The 14705-nt window shown below is 32.5% G+C and overlaps 1 protein-coding gene across 3 annotated transcripts in view; it reads left to right on the forward strand.

The window, feature by feature from the left end:
• The window catches only part of LOC100329102 (semaphorin 5A-like protein), a 74287-nt gene that overhangs the window by 25899 nt on the left and 33683 nt on the right, over positions 1 to 14705 (forward strand). Inside the window, 6 exon segments of one of the 3 annotated variants that reach the window (NM_001171245.1) lie at positions 2924 to 2969; positions 4463 to 4620; positions 5075 to 5137; positions 10102 to 10200; positions 13746 to 13748; positions 13751 to 13834. In NM_001171245.1, the coding sequence (NP_001164716.1) occupies positions 4516 to 4620; positions 5075 to 5137; positions 10102 to 10200; positions 13746 to 13748; positions 13751 to 13834 (354 nt within the window). In that variant the 5' untranslated portion in view covers positions 2924 to 2969; positions 4463 to 4515. 3 annotated transcript variants of the gene reach the window in all.

Below are 14705 nucleotides of genomic sequence, written 5' to 3' on the forward strand. Positions count from 1 at the left end.
TTACATCTCATCATTCATGGAGGTTCAGTTTTAATTGGAACAAACCATTAGGGATTAGGGTAATTAAGGAGGGATGTGGTGGAAAATTTAAATGCTGTACAAAATATTGATATTTCACTGTATGAAAGGTTCTATGAAATTAATAACAAATAGAGCAAATAAAAGGATGGTGTACCAAAAGTTGTTTCCATAGAAATAATGACTTTGTAGTTTCCCATAGCATTTATAAACCCTTTGGTGGCCATTTTGAATTGGTATGGATTGGTCAAATTTTTTTTTCTGGCCTTTCAAATACTATATCTAGTTAGGGAATAACTTAGCAAGATTTTCTGTGTCAAGAGTTTGTTAGCCTGTGACCCGTAATAATGACATGCCTTTACACAAATAACAGCAAAAACGGGAATCAAAATGGCACTCAAAATGATAGACTAAAACAGTACCAAATATTTGGGTCAACATCCTTCACTAGTGAAATCAAAAGAAAGTGAACAACAGGAAAAACAGCAGTTAAAATAGGAAAATCAGACAATCACATTAGGGGGAAGGCATTACAAATAATGTTGATCCCAGATGGTGAAAGTGTGCTTAATTTGAATATGACTGAAATAAAATTTGTCTTTATTTGTAGTAAACTACATCAACATTGGTGTGTCCAAGATTATTGATGTCCCATTTGAAACTTTTTTTGTTTATATTGGACACAGAGGCACCATGACGTGTTACAGAATTAAAATCCCATCACTAACCGCAAATGTTTATACAATGCAAAAAGTTGGTTGATACAGTCACCTCTGCCTTTGTGCATACTTTGTGGTACTCATGTGACTTTTGTGACTATCAATTTCTGTGATTTGATAATTAGAAGGTACTTGCAGGAACTGAATTTAGGGAAAGACATGCAATTGTGTCTCCACTGTGGTCTGACCTTAAAGACCGCAAATGAAATGTTCACTACTACAGAAGTTTTTTCTCTCATAGATTTTTTTAGTCATTCTGAATGAAATGGAAGTTTAGCGAGGCATAAATAGTTGACTACTAAAGTTTCTTGTAAGTGTTGCAACCACCTCCCACAAAGAGACGGGTAATATAGTATGTTTGTTGTTTAGTAATGTCCTTTCAGCATAAATGATGCTTAACATTTTACAAATCGGTTGTGAAATTTAGACTGTGTAACTGCTATATACTTGGGTATGGCAAATCGAATGGGACAATGGAAAGCCTCATGCCATTCTTTTAAAGTGCCCGTGTAATGGACATACAGCTACTTTGAGCTTTAGTAACAATTTCCAGAGAGGAATTTTTATGGTTATAAAATTAGTGCAGAGGAGGCGAAATTAGGACCTGTCCACCTATCCCAGACAGGTAGAATTCTTTACAAATGAAATTCAGTTTGGATACAAAAAATGCATGAATAGCATATCCTGTTTGATTTCTGACCATATATTACGATTTTGTAAGAGTCATTTAATACATATAATTTCTGTTGACACTAGACCAGCCAATTATTCACTCTAAATTATTAACTATGCTTTTGGTGCATATTACTTTATATTTGGCATGAATAACTTTCCCTCTAATTCCAACGGGGACTATGTCATTAACAATGACTGTTGTTATAGATAAAAGCCTTTGCTTAAAATATTGATTACCAAATATTACCAAAACTACTATATATCATATTTATTGATCCAAGCAGTGTTTATTTATTTAATATTTTTAGGTTTTTTTCTTGGTCATTGTTGCCTATTTAAGAATATGATGAGCATGAATAAGTACACTGGTTTATGAAACAAAAATTACTAAATTTCCTGTTTTTTTCAACAACATAAAAGCATTTTCCTAGTAGTATTGATAGGTTAATAGAATGCCCCTATCCACCAATCTTTCAAATCATCACAGCATGACACCTTTATAACACTCGCATTTTAATTCAGCTTTAAAACATTCTTATTTCCACTCTAATTGTTGTCAATTTGAGTACTGTGATTGATTGTTTCATGGGTATATGTTAGCGTATATAATCAACAACGCCAGTTGATTAACCGTTTAAATGTAAAATGCTACTCATGAGTTCTAACATGCTATTTCAGCCATACAGTATTTTCACTTAAATTCTGCAAAAGGTATATTCCTGTGAAGAGATTATTGGCATTTTAACTATTTAATAGCATTTACTAATTCATGATTCAAATTTGCTAAAATGGCCAGTACAGTAAAAGTGTTTTAACTATCTAGCATGCCTAAGATGAATTTTGTAGGAATTCATAGTCAAACTGGAATTCCCAAAAATCAAGTTGAGTCAGATTGTTGACTGCCGAGGAGAGATGTGTTCAAGAAAATTAAAATACAATTGTATATAACTGTGTCTAGGTGAATTAGGGCACACACAAAAATGTTCTTTGTTTTTACAATTATTTTGTTTAAAAATGCAAATTTTGTTTTACCAAATTCCAAGGTGTATATAGATATATGTATGATTTTCTATTGCATCAATGATGCGCCAGTGAATTAGTATATCTAGCTGCGTCACATGAAATCTCTGTGCGTCAGTGGTGCGTCATATTGGCTTAAAGGGCAACTGGCAGCAGCTAGCTCAACCTTTGTTTTCTGGAACTTATTTTCAAGATGGTTGACTCTAAGTGTATTCGTGATCTATTCACATACATTCAAAAGATTGATAGGAATAAAATTGCCATGTGCAAGACTGTTTGAGGAGGTTTAGTCTAGAGTTCATTGATTGTGTCTCCAACATCAATAACCTCACAGACTATGGTGATGTGTATTTTACCTGATCACAGTATGGTTTCCTACAAATATGTTATTAGTAATTTCAATATTATTAATATAAATAAATACATATCCTGTGTGGTGTAATCAATATGTCTTATATTTCTAACAAACTCAACATGTTTTTATTTTACAGAGACTATTTATTTCGACTCTCATTAGACGATTTAACAGAAATTGAGGTTTGTTTTTCATATTTCTAGATTCCAATCTATTGAATACTGTATTTGTTATATTAGAAGCACATCTTCAATAGAAGCACACATAAACAGGGTTCCTGTGGAAGTCTTAACCCAATTTTTCTTTTTTTAAGTCTTTGAAAATGTTAAATTATGAGCTATCTTTTGGAAATGTTTAAATTATGAGCTATCTTTTTGCAATGTAAAGTAAATGTCAGAAAAACTTTCAGCATTCAAAATTATATACTTGGACTAGATTATTGCTAGGTAATCATTTATTCAATTGCTCACAACATGTCTTTACCCATAATCCTTCGCTGGAGAATCAAGATGGTGAAATACATAATACTGATGAAAAGTTGAATAATCTATAGAAGAAAAATTTATATCAATTGCATTCTTCTACATTTGTGCAGCTTTTTCATTTCAGAGCAATATGTAATTTGACTGGTCTTTATAATTGATGTAAAATAAATATTTATAATTGATGTAAATGAAAGGTATATCTATCAAAATATGTCATGTTTTACTGATCCTGCATACAATAAATGTAATAGCTGGTTTGTGTGGGCTTCTGTTGGAGATGCACTACCGGTACTAATAGCGTGAATATTCTATATGCTAGACCAAATGTACTTATTCTATTTCAAATCTTTTCTCACTACAAAATTTGACGTATGAGTATTTATAATAAATTTCATGTATGTTATCTCCCATTCTACGATCAGTTACGGAATTGAAACACGATATAAATTGTTCAATGACTCTATATTCTCTGATTCAGAAGTTTGATAATTTGAAACTTCCTGTCAACCAGCGTAACTGTACAACTATAAGTTCTACACTACAGTTGGATAAAGAATTCCTTTTTTAAACAACATTTCACAGACTATTATTCTTCAAACTATTTTAACTAAACGTAATGTTTAGCATAACTAAGTCTCAAAACAATTAGTTGTATTTTAATGAGAAAAATAAATGTACTATATGCTAAATGTTTTCATACATATTAATATCAGACCATACACATGAAGCCCAACAGTACCTTAATAGTAAACAATGTTTTGAGCATTATTAAACTTCCATTGAGTCAAAAAGATGCCATATTTGTGTATTATAACACATTTCTAATAGAGGTTAAAATGAATCATTGAACCACAAATCTTTTTGCCATAGACAGTGATTCAGTAATTTATGCAAACTTATAGGCACGACAAATAGAGCAATTCACATTACCGGTAGGTACCAGATATAAAGTAAAACAACATTTCTATATTCTCCAAATAATGAGATTGGCAAAAAAAATTGTAAGTTCAGTTCTTTAAATTATAGAAGATGTTGTCATTATAATTATATTACTATCAATGTTTCTCTCACTGTCTCAAAGTTGTATAAATGACCATAAAAGATTGATTCATCTTGTTAGTATTTGTTTTGAAATTAAGCTGGTCAAGTTGGCATTTGATCAAAAAACTTTTATTTTTTATATAATCAAGGATTTGCAAGGGTATGTAAGTTAGCTTCATGATAAAGATCCCAGCTTGTACCCATGTGCATGTCCATTGAGCTTGTTCTAGCCAATGGCATCATAGGACGTTTGGAAACACCTGACTGTGGAAACAGAACTGAGCATAGTTTAAAAGACAAACATAATGCAAGTATGCTAAAAACACATTTCATTTGTAGATTCACAGATTTGCATTTGCATTTCTAGAAATAAAAAATTATTTTGTGATGTTGTAATCATCTCGTAATTTATGTGATTTTAAATGGGATCTTTATGACATATAACAACAGGCATATACTCTTATCTCATTGATATAAATTATAAATAGCTTGAAATTAACTTTTTGGAAAGTTTACTACCCGCATATTTTAAAAATCAAATCAGATCATTTGTACAAAACATTGGTGTGAGTAACCTAGGCAATGCTTTGGTGGCTGAATACATTGTAAACTCAAGTGCTGCTTCACTACTAACAGATCATCAGTGACGTTTGGTGTGTCATGTTATTTTGCCAAGACTCTTACACATGTACATATAGTTGATTCAATGATTGCCTCTTGATATTTGTCTGTAATTTTACTTTATTTTGAAAACATTACAGGCAGTTGAATGGGAAGCAGATGATACTGCTGTAGAGGAATGCCGAATCAAAGGAAAGTCCCAAGTGAGTCTAAATAATAATAGTCATACCAGCTGTGCGTCATTACTAGGTGTCATTTGGGGACTATAGATGTAATGCAATGGAAATGGATAGTAAATTAAATGTCTTACCAGCTGCAGATTGTATTATGTCATGATGAAACTATTTATGTGCTTTTATTTGCTCTGCTGTTGACTTTAATAGGGCAGAGTTATTCATATATTGCTGTCTTTTGTCATAAATTATTACACTTTCTTCTTTAAAAACTCTTGGCTGTGTCTGTTTCATACCTACTACAAATATTGGGTGGTTCTCTCTTAATTGTTCATTTTATTGAATTGCGTATTCCAATTGCTTTGATATTTGATTTGTAGGTACCTTGATTGTACCTCTATCAGATTTGTTCAACCGTTGAAGATAATTTTCATTCCTGTAATTCTGTATAGTAAAACTCTGGTGAAGTTATGTTTGCCATTTTAATTGTGTTTGAGCTGATGAAATTTTGTTGTTTATTGTTTTTGTATGCAAATCTTTGATCCCATGATGCGTAGTATGCAAAACTGAAAATGTTTCAAATTTTCACATGTCCAAATTCAATTATTACAAACTTGTATGCTATTTACTGAAAACATGACTAGACTACCTAGTTAACTATTGAAAAGTCACCAAAAAATATGTTTCTCGATCATCATGGCATGGATCATTAAAAAAAAAACACCCACTATTAACGGTGATTAGATTATGAGATGAGTCAGAATACTTATTCCATGGTGAATACTGTAGTAGGATAAATATTCACTAGATTCAATTTATCAGATATTATGATCCTGTATGTTTTTATAATATTTAATTAAACTCACTGGTTTGTGAAGAAAACAGTACTTTCTATTGCATACTCACTAAGTATGTCAGGGACCTACTCTAAAGTTTGTGAAGTAAAAAATAGATTATATGGATGGCTTTGCATATTAGGGGTTTTAATTTTGAACATTTTCTTGTCAGTGAAATTAGGTGAAAATAAATTAAATCATTGAATAATTAAATCCTATATAGTCGTAAAAAGTGGAAGTGACACCAATCATCACTTAGTATCTGCATTTTGAAACCAGTTGGATATAATTTTTCACATCAATGAACTAATTGACTAAGTCTAAAGGTGACTTGTCTCATAGTACAGCTGTTGGTGAAATCATGATGCTAAGGAATTTCAGAGATAATCGGTTCACTAGGATCATGTAAAAGTCATCATTCCCAGAGCCAGTACTAGCTAGCATTAATTGTTTTTGCATGTAAAAACGTAGTTGTGGTATTTCTTGTAATTGATGTCCATCCATTAATTGATTACTTTTGGTGGTGGCTGAACTAGAAAAAATAGTTTGAGAGAAATTACAATTTATTACATTTTTTGAATGGTTGAACTGAAGTAGCTGTATTATGGTTGTGGATTTCAAGATGTCATATGTGGAGATATTATCAAACAGGAAAAGTGGGAGCCTAGAATCCAAACACAAAAACTCAAAGTTATAAATAGTCGGATTGATTTGCAAGTGAATATAGACATATCCTGCCAAGTGATTGAATAGAAGTGTTTTCCGGTTCCCCAAGTTCCCTTGTTGCTTCACTACCAGCACATGAAAGGGTGTTTAATCTATGTGAATTCACTTCCAGTCAGCAGAAATACATAGTTATTTTACTATACCAGCTCAGTTTTGTTGATTCTGTATTTTAGGCATTCAAGATTACCGTGAAACTTTTCATAAAATATAGAAAATGGGTTTTTCATTCATTCAAAATGAATATGGACAATATATTATTTATATCATTATGATATCAGTACATATCTTTGTAAACTATTTCTGAGGGACAACATACAAGCATATATATATTAAACTGAAAATATGAGGTTATTACGAGAATTCCGTGATGTATGTACAAAGGCAGTGAGTGTGGCGTTCATATCGACCATCCCATAGCGGATCTTAATGTGTTCCTGTACTGCACATTTTGCGATATTCTTTCGTTAACCTATTATATCATAATGAAAAGATTACTTTTTTGTTTTCTGTGTGTTTCTGAGGCCCTACTGTTGAATTCTGATAACTACATTGTGTATCCCATATCAAGGATACATCCATTGCTTGCATGTCCTCTGATGATGCCATACTTGTCACAATGTACCGGTAGTATTATTTCTTCATTTCCTGCTGCTCCTGATTCAATAACCAGCTTTGTTGGAATGTATATATATGTATGTATATATTAAACGTATGTTGCAAAAACAGTTATCATGGTTATTGCAAGTAATACTAGTATTAGTAGTTTTCCTCAACACTTATGGTTGAGCAACTGTAACATTAACAGCATATTTAAATTATTTTGCTAATTTTTATGTGTTTTTCGATAATTTCTATGTGAATTTTGTTCCAAACTGACATACTGTGGAATACTTCAGTGAAAATAAAATCCAGCAAATATACCTTTTTTCCTCTATTTTACCTTCAACTCGTCAAAAATCAGTGAAAATATATTCCATACAAAACAACCAAAAAGTCTATTCAGCGAAAATTAATTCCAGCGAAAATAAAGTATTCCACAGTTACTTCCCTTGTCCACATGATCAAAATTTTTGAAAAGATACAAAAAATTGTGCAGGTTATTTTGAGAACGGTTAAAATGGTATCACTCAACACTTTTGATTGAAATAACAGATACTTTAACCTCTTCACCACCATTTCCCTCTTTTCATCACAAAATAGTCTCGTTCATAGTCTGCATTTTCCTTTAGAAGATTTTTTGAGTAAAAACTGATCCAAATTTTGTATGTTTACTCCATTCATTCTGATGGTGAAAAAGTTAAAAAAAGAAGATATCCCATAGTCAGCTTGATTGTTAGTAGATCAAGGGTCAAAATAACTCTGCCAGGTTTAAGGACTGCAAGCCTACAAGCATTAACTTTATGAGTTCATTATTCAGGATATAAATCACTCTAGGCAACCTGCTTTAAAATAATGTATCTATTTACAGTAGCTAGCCCTGTTGTATTCAAAAATCTCTAAACACATAGAATTTTTGCTATTTTCGCCAAAGGGATTGTTCAGTGAAAATAAAATCCAGTGAATTTACCTTTTTCCTATATTTTACATTCAAAATTTAATACAAAACACCCAAAATGTTTTTTCAGGGAAAATTAATTCCAGCTAAAATAAAGTATATTACAGTGCAGTACGATTTGTCTTTTTGTTTTATTGTTCTTCCATGTTTATTTATTTGAAATAAACTCCTAGTTTGTTGATCAGTTGTGAATTTTATAATAGTTTACATTAACGACTCTAAATACTGATAATGATAGAATAAAATTATAAGAGATATTTGCTTTGAAATTTCATTGAGGCAATAAATCCTTCTATGCAAATTCAATTAATTAAATTGATTTATTATTTCCTTCTGTACATCATCTGACCTTAATTCTCATGGTGATTGGTGACAGACATATAGTGATACTGAGTATGTTATCCTTTTTAGCTCCGCTGTCGACTTTGTCGAACGGAGCTTATCATATGAGTGATTGTCCGTCACCGTCGTCCGTGTCAATGTTTTACTTTTTCGACTTCTTCTTGAAAACTACAAGCCTGAATGCTTTGATACTTGGTGTATATGTACCTTGGGTAGACCTCTCTTAGGTTTGTTCGTTTCATGTTGATATCTTCAATTCTCTAATTTTGATGAATATTTTTGTAATTTTTGGTAAAAAGTGATATTTTCGACTTCTTGTTGAAAACCGCAAGTCCAATTGCGTTGATATTACATATATAGATACTACATGTGAATCTCTCTCAGATTTGTTCATTTTGTAATGATACCTTTAATTCTCTAATTTTGATAAATATTTTTGTCATTTTTGGTAAAAAGTGATATTTTCGACTTCTTGTTAAAAACCTCAAGTTCAATTGCTTTGATATTACATATATAGGTACTACATGTGGACCTCTCTCAGATTTGTTCATTTTCTAATGATATCTTCTGTTCTTTAATTGCCATGTGCATTGCTAACAGCGGAGCTATCTCAGCCGACAGGCTGCTTGTTTTCCATGTAGGGGTGGGTGTAATCCTGTTTGGCCAACTTTAGAAGCCATTTTGCTTCTACATATTTTATGTGTCATACAATAACAATAAACAACAAATTTACTTTTTTTATTGAACCAAATTTATCTATAGTTACCTACAAAAAACGTGGAATAACCAAATATGATGATACATAGAAACATTATTTTGCTATTTGATTTTATATAACTTGTTTGATAGACAGCCATTTGGGTGAAAAATCCATCATTTGAATGTGTCCACTGTATATTGGTGCTGTGCAATAATCAGTGGCGGCAGGCTTTAGGCCATCAACCTGTCAACCTGTCATTTTAGACAGGCGCTGCACATTTTAGACAGGTAAACAAATTCACAGGCAAAATTTTGACAAATCTGTCCAACTTGGATTGAAAATTACCAGTAAATTACAAAATAACCATACATATTCAACACAAATTGATCGTAAGTTTGTGGTAACAGACTAGGTACTGCTATCTTTCGTTTGATAGTTTTAAGACAGGCACTTTCTATTTTCTGGCTATAACTCTGATTGGTGGACATAACATAACAATGGTAGGATGATTAAAAATGGAGGGTTTGATGACCTACTCAGACCAAAATATTGTGACACACACCCACAAATGACAATGTCTGTATTCTACATACCTACAGTTTATACAGTCACCTGCTCAATAAATTATATAAATTATGTGATTTAGTTTTAGTCGACTTTGGCACACAAAGTGATAATCCAGTATCATGCTACATGGTACTTAGGTAATAATAAACATTTGTTTTTATATTACAGAATTGGGTATTACAGCAATACTGTAAAAATTACCCATACTTCTTGTAGCCGATGTGATATGCTATTCCACTCTATCTAATCTTTTCTTGTTTTACTGCAGAATGACTGTAGGAATTTTATCAGGGTGTTGTTGCCATGGAACCAGTCACTATTTGTATGTGGAACCTATGCATTTGCTCCTCAGTGCTCTTGGAGACCAGTAAGTTATATTTTCTTTCTGTCAGAATCCAATATATAAAAATATTTTGCACATGAAATTGATACTCAACATCAATAGTACAAAATATGGTGGCAGTTGTTAACAGTAAGTGAGTTGAAGATTACATAAGCCAAAAATTGCATTTTATATTTTATGCTGATCCCTTAAAATTATAAATTATTATGAATATAGACATGCCTCTGTTTTTTACTAAAGCACATGCACTAATGATAGAACAAATATGATATGCCTTGACTGATCATGTTCATACTATATATATACATCGTACATCATTTTGCTGAATGGCAGTCATTTTAATGTTAAACTAATCAACAAAATTATACATTTCTGCCATTCTGGAGCTGTTTCTCTGTTGGGTGTGGATGGATTTTGTTCAAACTTTATACATACATTGGATATTATGGAATCGTGATGAATGTCATTGTTTTTCAGATTTGAAATGGCTGACTGGTAGCCATTTGTTTTAACAAATGCAGTTCTGAATCCATATCTGAGACATGTTTTGACCATTCATGTCCGAACTATATTATGATAAACAAAACTATATTTCTTAAACTTGTTAACTATCACGGATTATGTAATACAATTACTTGTAAATGTTTGATTTTCATGTATATACAGTTGCTTTCCTAATATACTATCAACTGGTACTGAAATACAATGGACAGTTTACATTAAACATTTTGTTGCAAGACTTTATGCAAAGTGACTGAATGACTTAATTTTGTTTCAGATCGCTAATATTAGTAAAGTACTACACAGTGTGCATGGTACATCTAAGTGTCCTTATGATCCATATCATAACAACACAGCACTGGTCGCATCTACCGGTGATGTCTATAGTGGTACTGTCACTGACTTTACAGCTAGAGATCCAGTCATTAAAAGAGTACATGTACAAGGAAACTTACCAACACTTCGAACAGTGCAGTCTAATTCAAAATGGTTAAGTGGTAAGTGCAAATTATGAGAGCACTTTGAATAACTGCAGTATAGAAAATTCACCAACACTTAGAACTGTGCAGTCTAATTATTAATAGTTGAGGACAATGACAACAACAATAGGAGTATCTAAACTTCTCCAATAAAACTTTGCAGGCTAATAGACCATTTTCCGTACACTGCGAGAATCACGCGTTGTGCGTGAAATCGAACGTAAAAACAGGACAAACAAAGGTCATAGCGTCGTAGTGGCGTCAAACATCGCGTGGGATTCGACAAACGCGAAAGTATTTTGGGGACATTTCCATGCTTAATAATGTGCTGTACAGGGGTATGTAGGGGTATACTTAAGTGCTGATCACCCCATCCTTGACCAAGTGGTTCTTTCCTGAACACAGTCTGTTATGAGTCATATGATGCTTTCAGACCAGGTCATGTATAGCACATACCTCTACACATGCTGCCTTGCATGATGGGTGTTGCCCTCAAAGGCTAGGCCCACTGCCGAAACAGTGGATTGGTGTCAGGAAGGGCATCCGGCCAATTATCTCATGCTCCAAAAAACCTTAAATTGCCACTAGTTTATTAAAGGTGAATCCGGCCACCCTCGTCTTCGGGGACCAAACCGGATTTAAAACTCTGGACTACTACTACTACTACACATTTGATGATAGGCAGTTTCGATTAAGTAAGGGTATTCGGAAGCAATATTCCTCTGTCGAAGATCGGCCGGTCGGTGTAAGTTATGAAATAAAGAAATTCTAGTTCAAAATCAAATCGTTCGACGCGCGTTTTTCATACATCTCGCGAGATCTCGCAAATGTACGGAAAATCCCCTATTCACGAGTATTGATAGGATAGGAAGGTGCAAGTCTAATTCAGGAGTATACATGGAATAGAACTGTGCAGACTATTTCAAAATAGAGGTTATGGTCAACTATGGAATTATCCATAAAATAGAACTGTGCAGTCTGCTTCAAAAGGATGGTAATTACTGGTACATTGCTATGGGACTATCCGTAGAAGAGAATTGTGCAGTCTAATGGTGGTTATTGCCAACTATGCAGTATTAGATTTATGTTACCCGAGTTCAAACCCATACTGATGTAGTTTATTTGATATACCCCGGTAGTCTGAACTCTTGTTTGTTTCATCTTTGGATTAACATTTGACATTTGTTCTAGTTCTCTGTTGATATTTGATATCTAGTGAAATAGGTCGGGCACATCTTGGAATGAATGAACCAGAGCTTCTCAATTCCCAAAAGTGGAGCTGTGTCACAGAACATTTTTTGTTGCTAAGATAAACGTGCTCCACTGTACCATGTCTTTTTATGGGCTCCAATCCTGAGCAACTAAATTTATATATGTTGCATATGTTGTGGTAATTGTGTTACACTGTTCAGGGTAGTCTCAACAACTATCTAAGTATCATTTTCTGACAGTTTTCGGCCGATGTTTTCACCGTGATGGTTGCCAGGCGTTGAAAATGCACTTAATTTAAATTTCGCATATGATGCAATCTCTTGCAGTGAACGCAAAATGAATTTTTTGTCAAATATTTCTGCTCCATTATTACACACATTGAGACCATGTTGAATCATATTTTAGTATTCTATATATATCCAATAGCGTAATGAATCAGAGATAGATGTAAACTCCTGAAACTCAAAAACTCAGCCATGCTACCAAACAAAATTATTATTAAATATTAAAAATATTAAAGATTGGTAGGTTTATAATAACTGGAGCCAAAATGATTTGATACAATACTTTTTTGACTCCATAATAATTACAAAATAAAACAACTTTTCAGCAAGTCTCAGATGCATTGGGACAGCAAACAAAATTGCTGGTTTTGGACTATTGAAAGGAGATTTGCGTACAATTTGCATATTACCCTTTCTGTCACTAGCAATTTCTAGTAATTTCTAAAAACAATTCTTAGAAATTTATGAAGTTTTAAAGGATTGATGAAAGTATGCAAACTTATGTTAACTTATATTAATATGATTGTATACACAGACATTATGTTTTGGTTGAGTTACATCACATGTATATGGTCTGTCCTAGTAGAATTTCGAATAAATTTATTTCATCATAGTTTTGTTTATGTTAAGTATATAATTGTAATGTTATCGTCAAATAATTTAATAGAATTTTTGATCTATCAAAAAAATTACTTGAATGTCAGGAACTATTCATGACAGAGGTTCTGAGTTTGTGAACTTTTAACGTTTAACTTTTGAATTGAAAAGCTCCAAACATTTTGCAATAACATGTTTACTTAACTGTCCCTATAATCAGTTACAATCAGTTAAAGGACAATTGAACTGTCAGTCAGGTCATCATGACATTCCTGCCATGATCCAGTCCTCATTTCATGCACATGCTGTAACCTTGTCAACCATTTATAAATAGATAAACGAACTCAATTTCTTTGTGGAAGACTCCATTTAAAACCCATTTATAATATTTTTTTTAAGAGTTAGAGACATTAAGATATATAAATCTTGATAATTATGAATTTACATTCACAACTATAGGATTTATAAATAAAATCTTAATTTTATTTATTTACAGATCCCAACTTTGTGTCGTCTTATGAAATTGGATCATATATTTATTTTTACTTTCGAGAGACAGCAGTAGAGTATATGAACTGTGGAAAGGTATACTATAAATATTTGTTTCTGAGTGATGTGTTTTTCACTTTTCATGCCTACATATGGAAATTCAAAGCTCATATTGAAATTCAAACTGGACAGGTTCAATCTGAATGTTAAATAATTATCTAATTAAATATGCAACCAATCATATTATATCTTACAAACTTTATGGCGTTTTACTGTGGCTCACTCTGATTGGTTGAAGTATGGGATAAAGCTATACAAGTTGGACCTGAGATAAAATGTTAAGGCCGCAAATTTTTACATTTCATCGTAGGGGGAACTTTATATCCAAATAAGTTCAAAAACTTTAAAACACACTGCCCAAAACATAAAAATATGTTTTAGGGAAATTCTCTGCTTTGGAAGGCATTTAATTCTGCACAAAATTTTAATAGCAAAGAAAACCACCCCTATTTTTAAATGGAATATGCTATAAAACCTGGAATGTTTATGATGTGAATGAAGTACACAGTGCTACACTGTTCTCATTTTCATACTGAAATCGTAGCAGATGGACCCTGTATGCAAGATCTTCTTAAAGATCATTTTGATGAATATTCATGATCTAATGCGAAACATCTTGTAGCCAACGAGCAATGATCAAAATCATATTACAGATAGCTCAATGGGTAGCATGTAAATCACCACATTTGTTGTGTGAACTCTGAGTTTGAACCAAGCCTTTGTGTGTTTTTTGTTTAGCACGATATTTATTCTTTGACCTTTGTTGGTTACTTTCAAACTCAAATATACTTTAATCAAATTTGCTGGGACATCTAGTTGGGTCATTATTTCTGATAACAATAGAACATGTGTGTAGTACAATAACAGAACACAGATGTCTTAACTCCTAGTTGTTTAATGTCAAGTT

Source organism: Saccoglossus kowalevskii, chromosome 21 (assembly GCF_978046115.1).
Source record: "Saccoglossus kowalevskii chromosome 21, keSacKowa6.1, whole genome shotgun sequence".
Classification (NCBI taxonomy): Eukaryota; Metazoa; Hemichordata; class Enteropneusta; family Harrimaniidae; genus Saccoglossus; species Saccoglossus kowalevskii.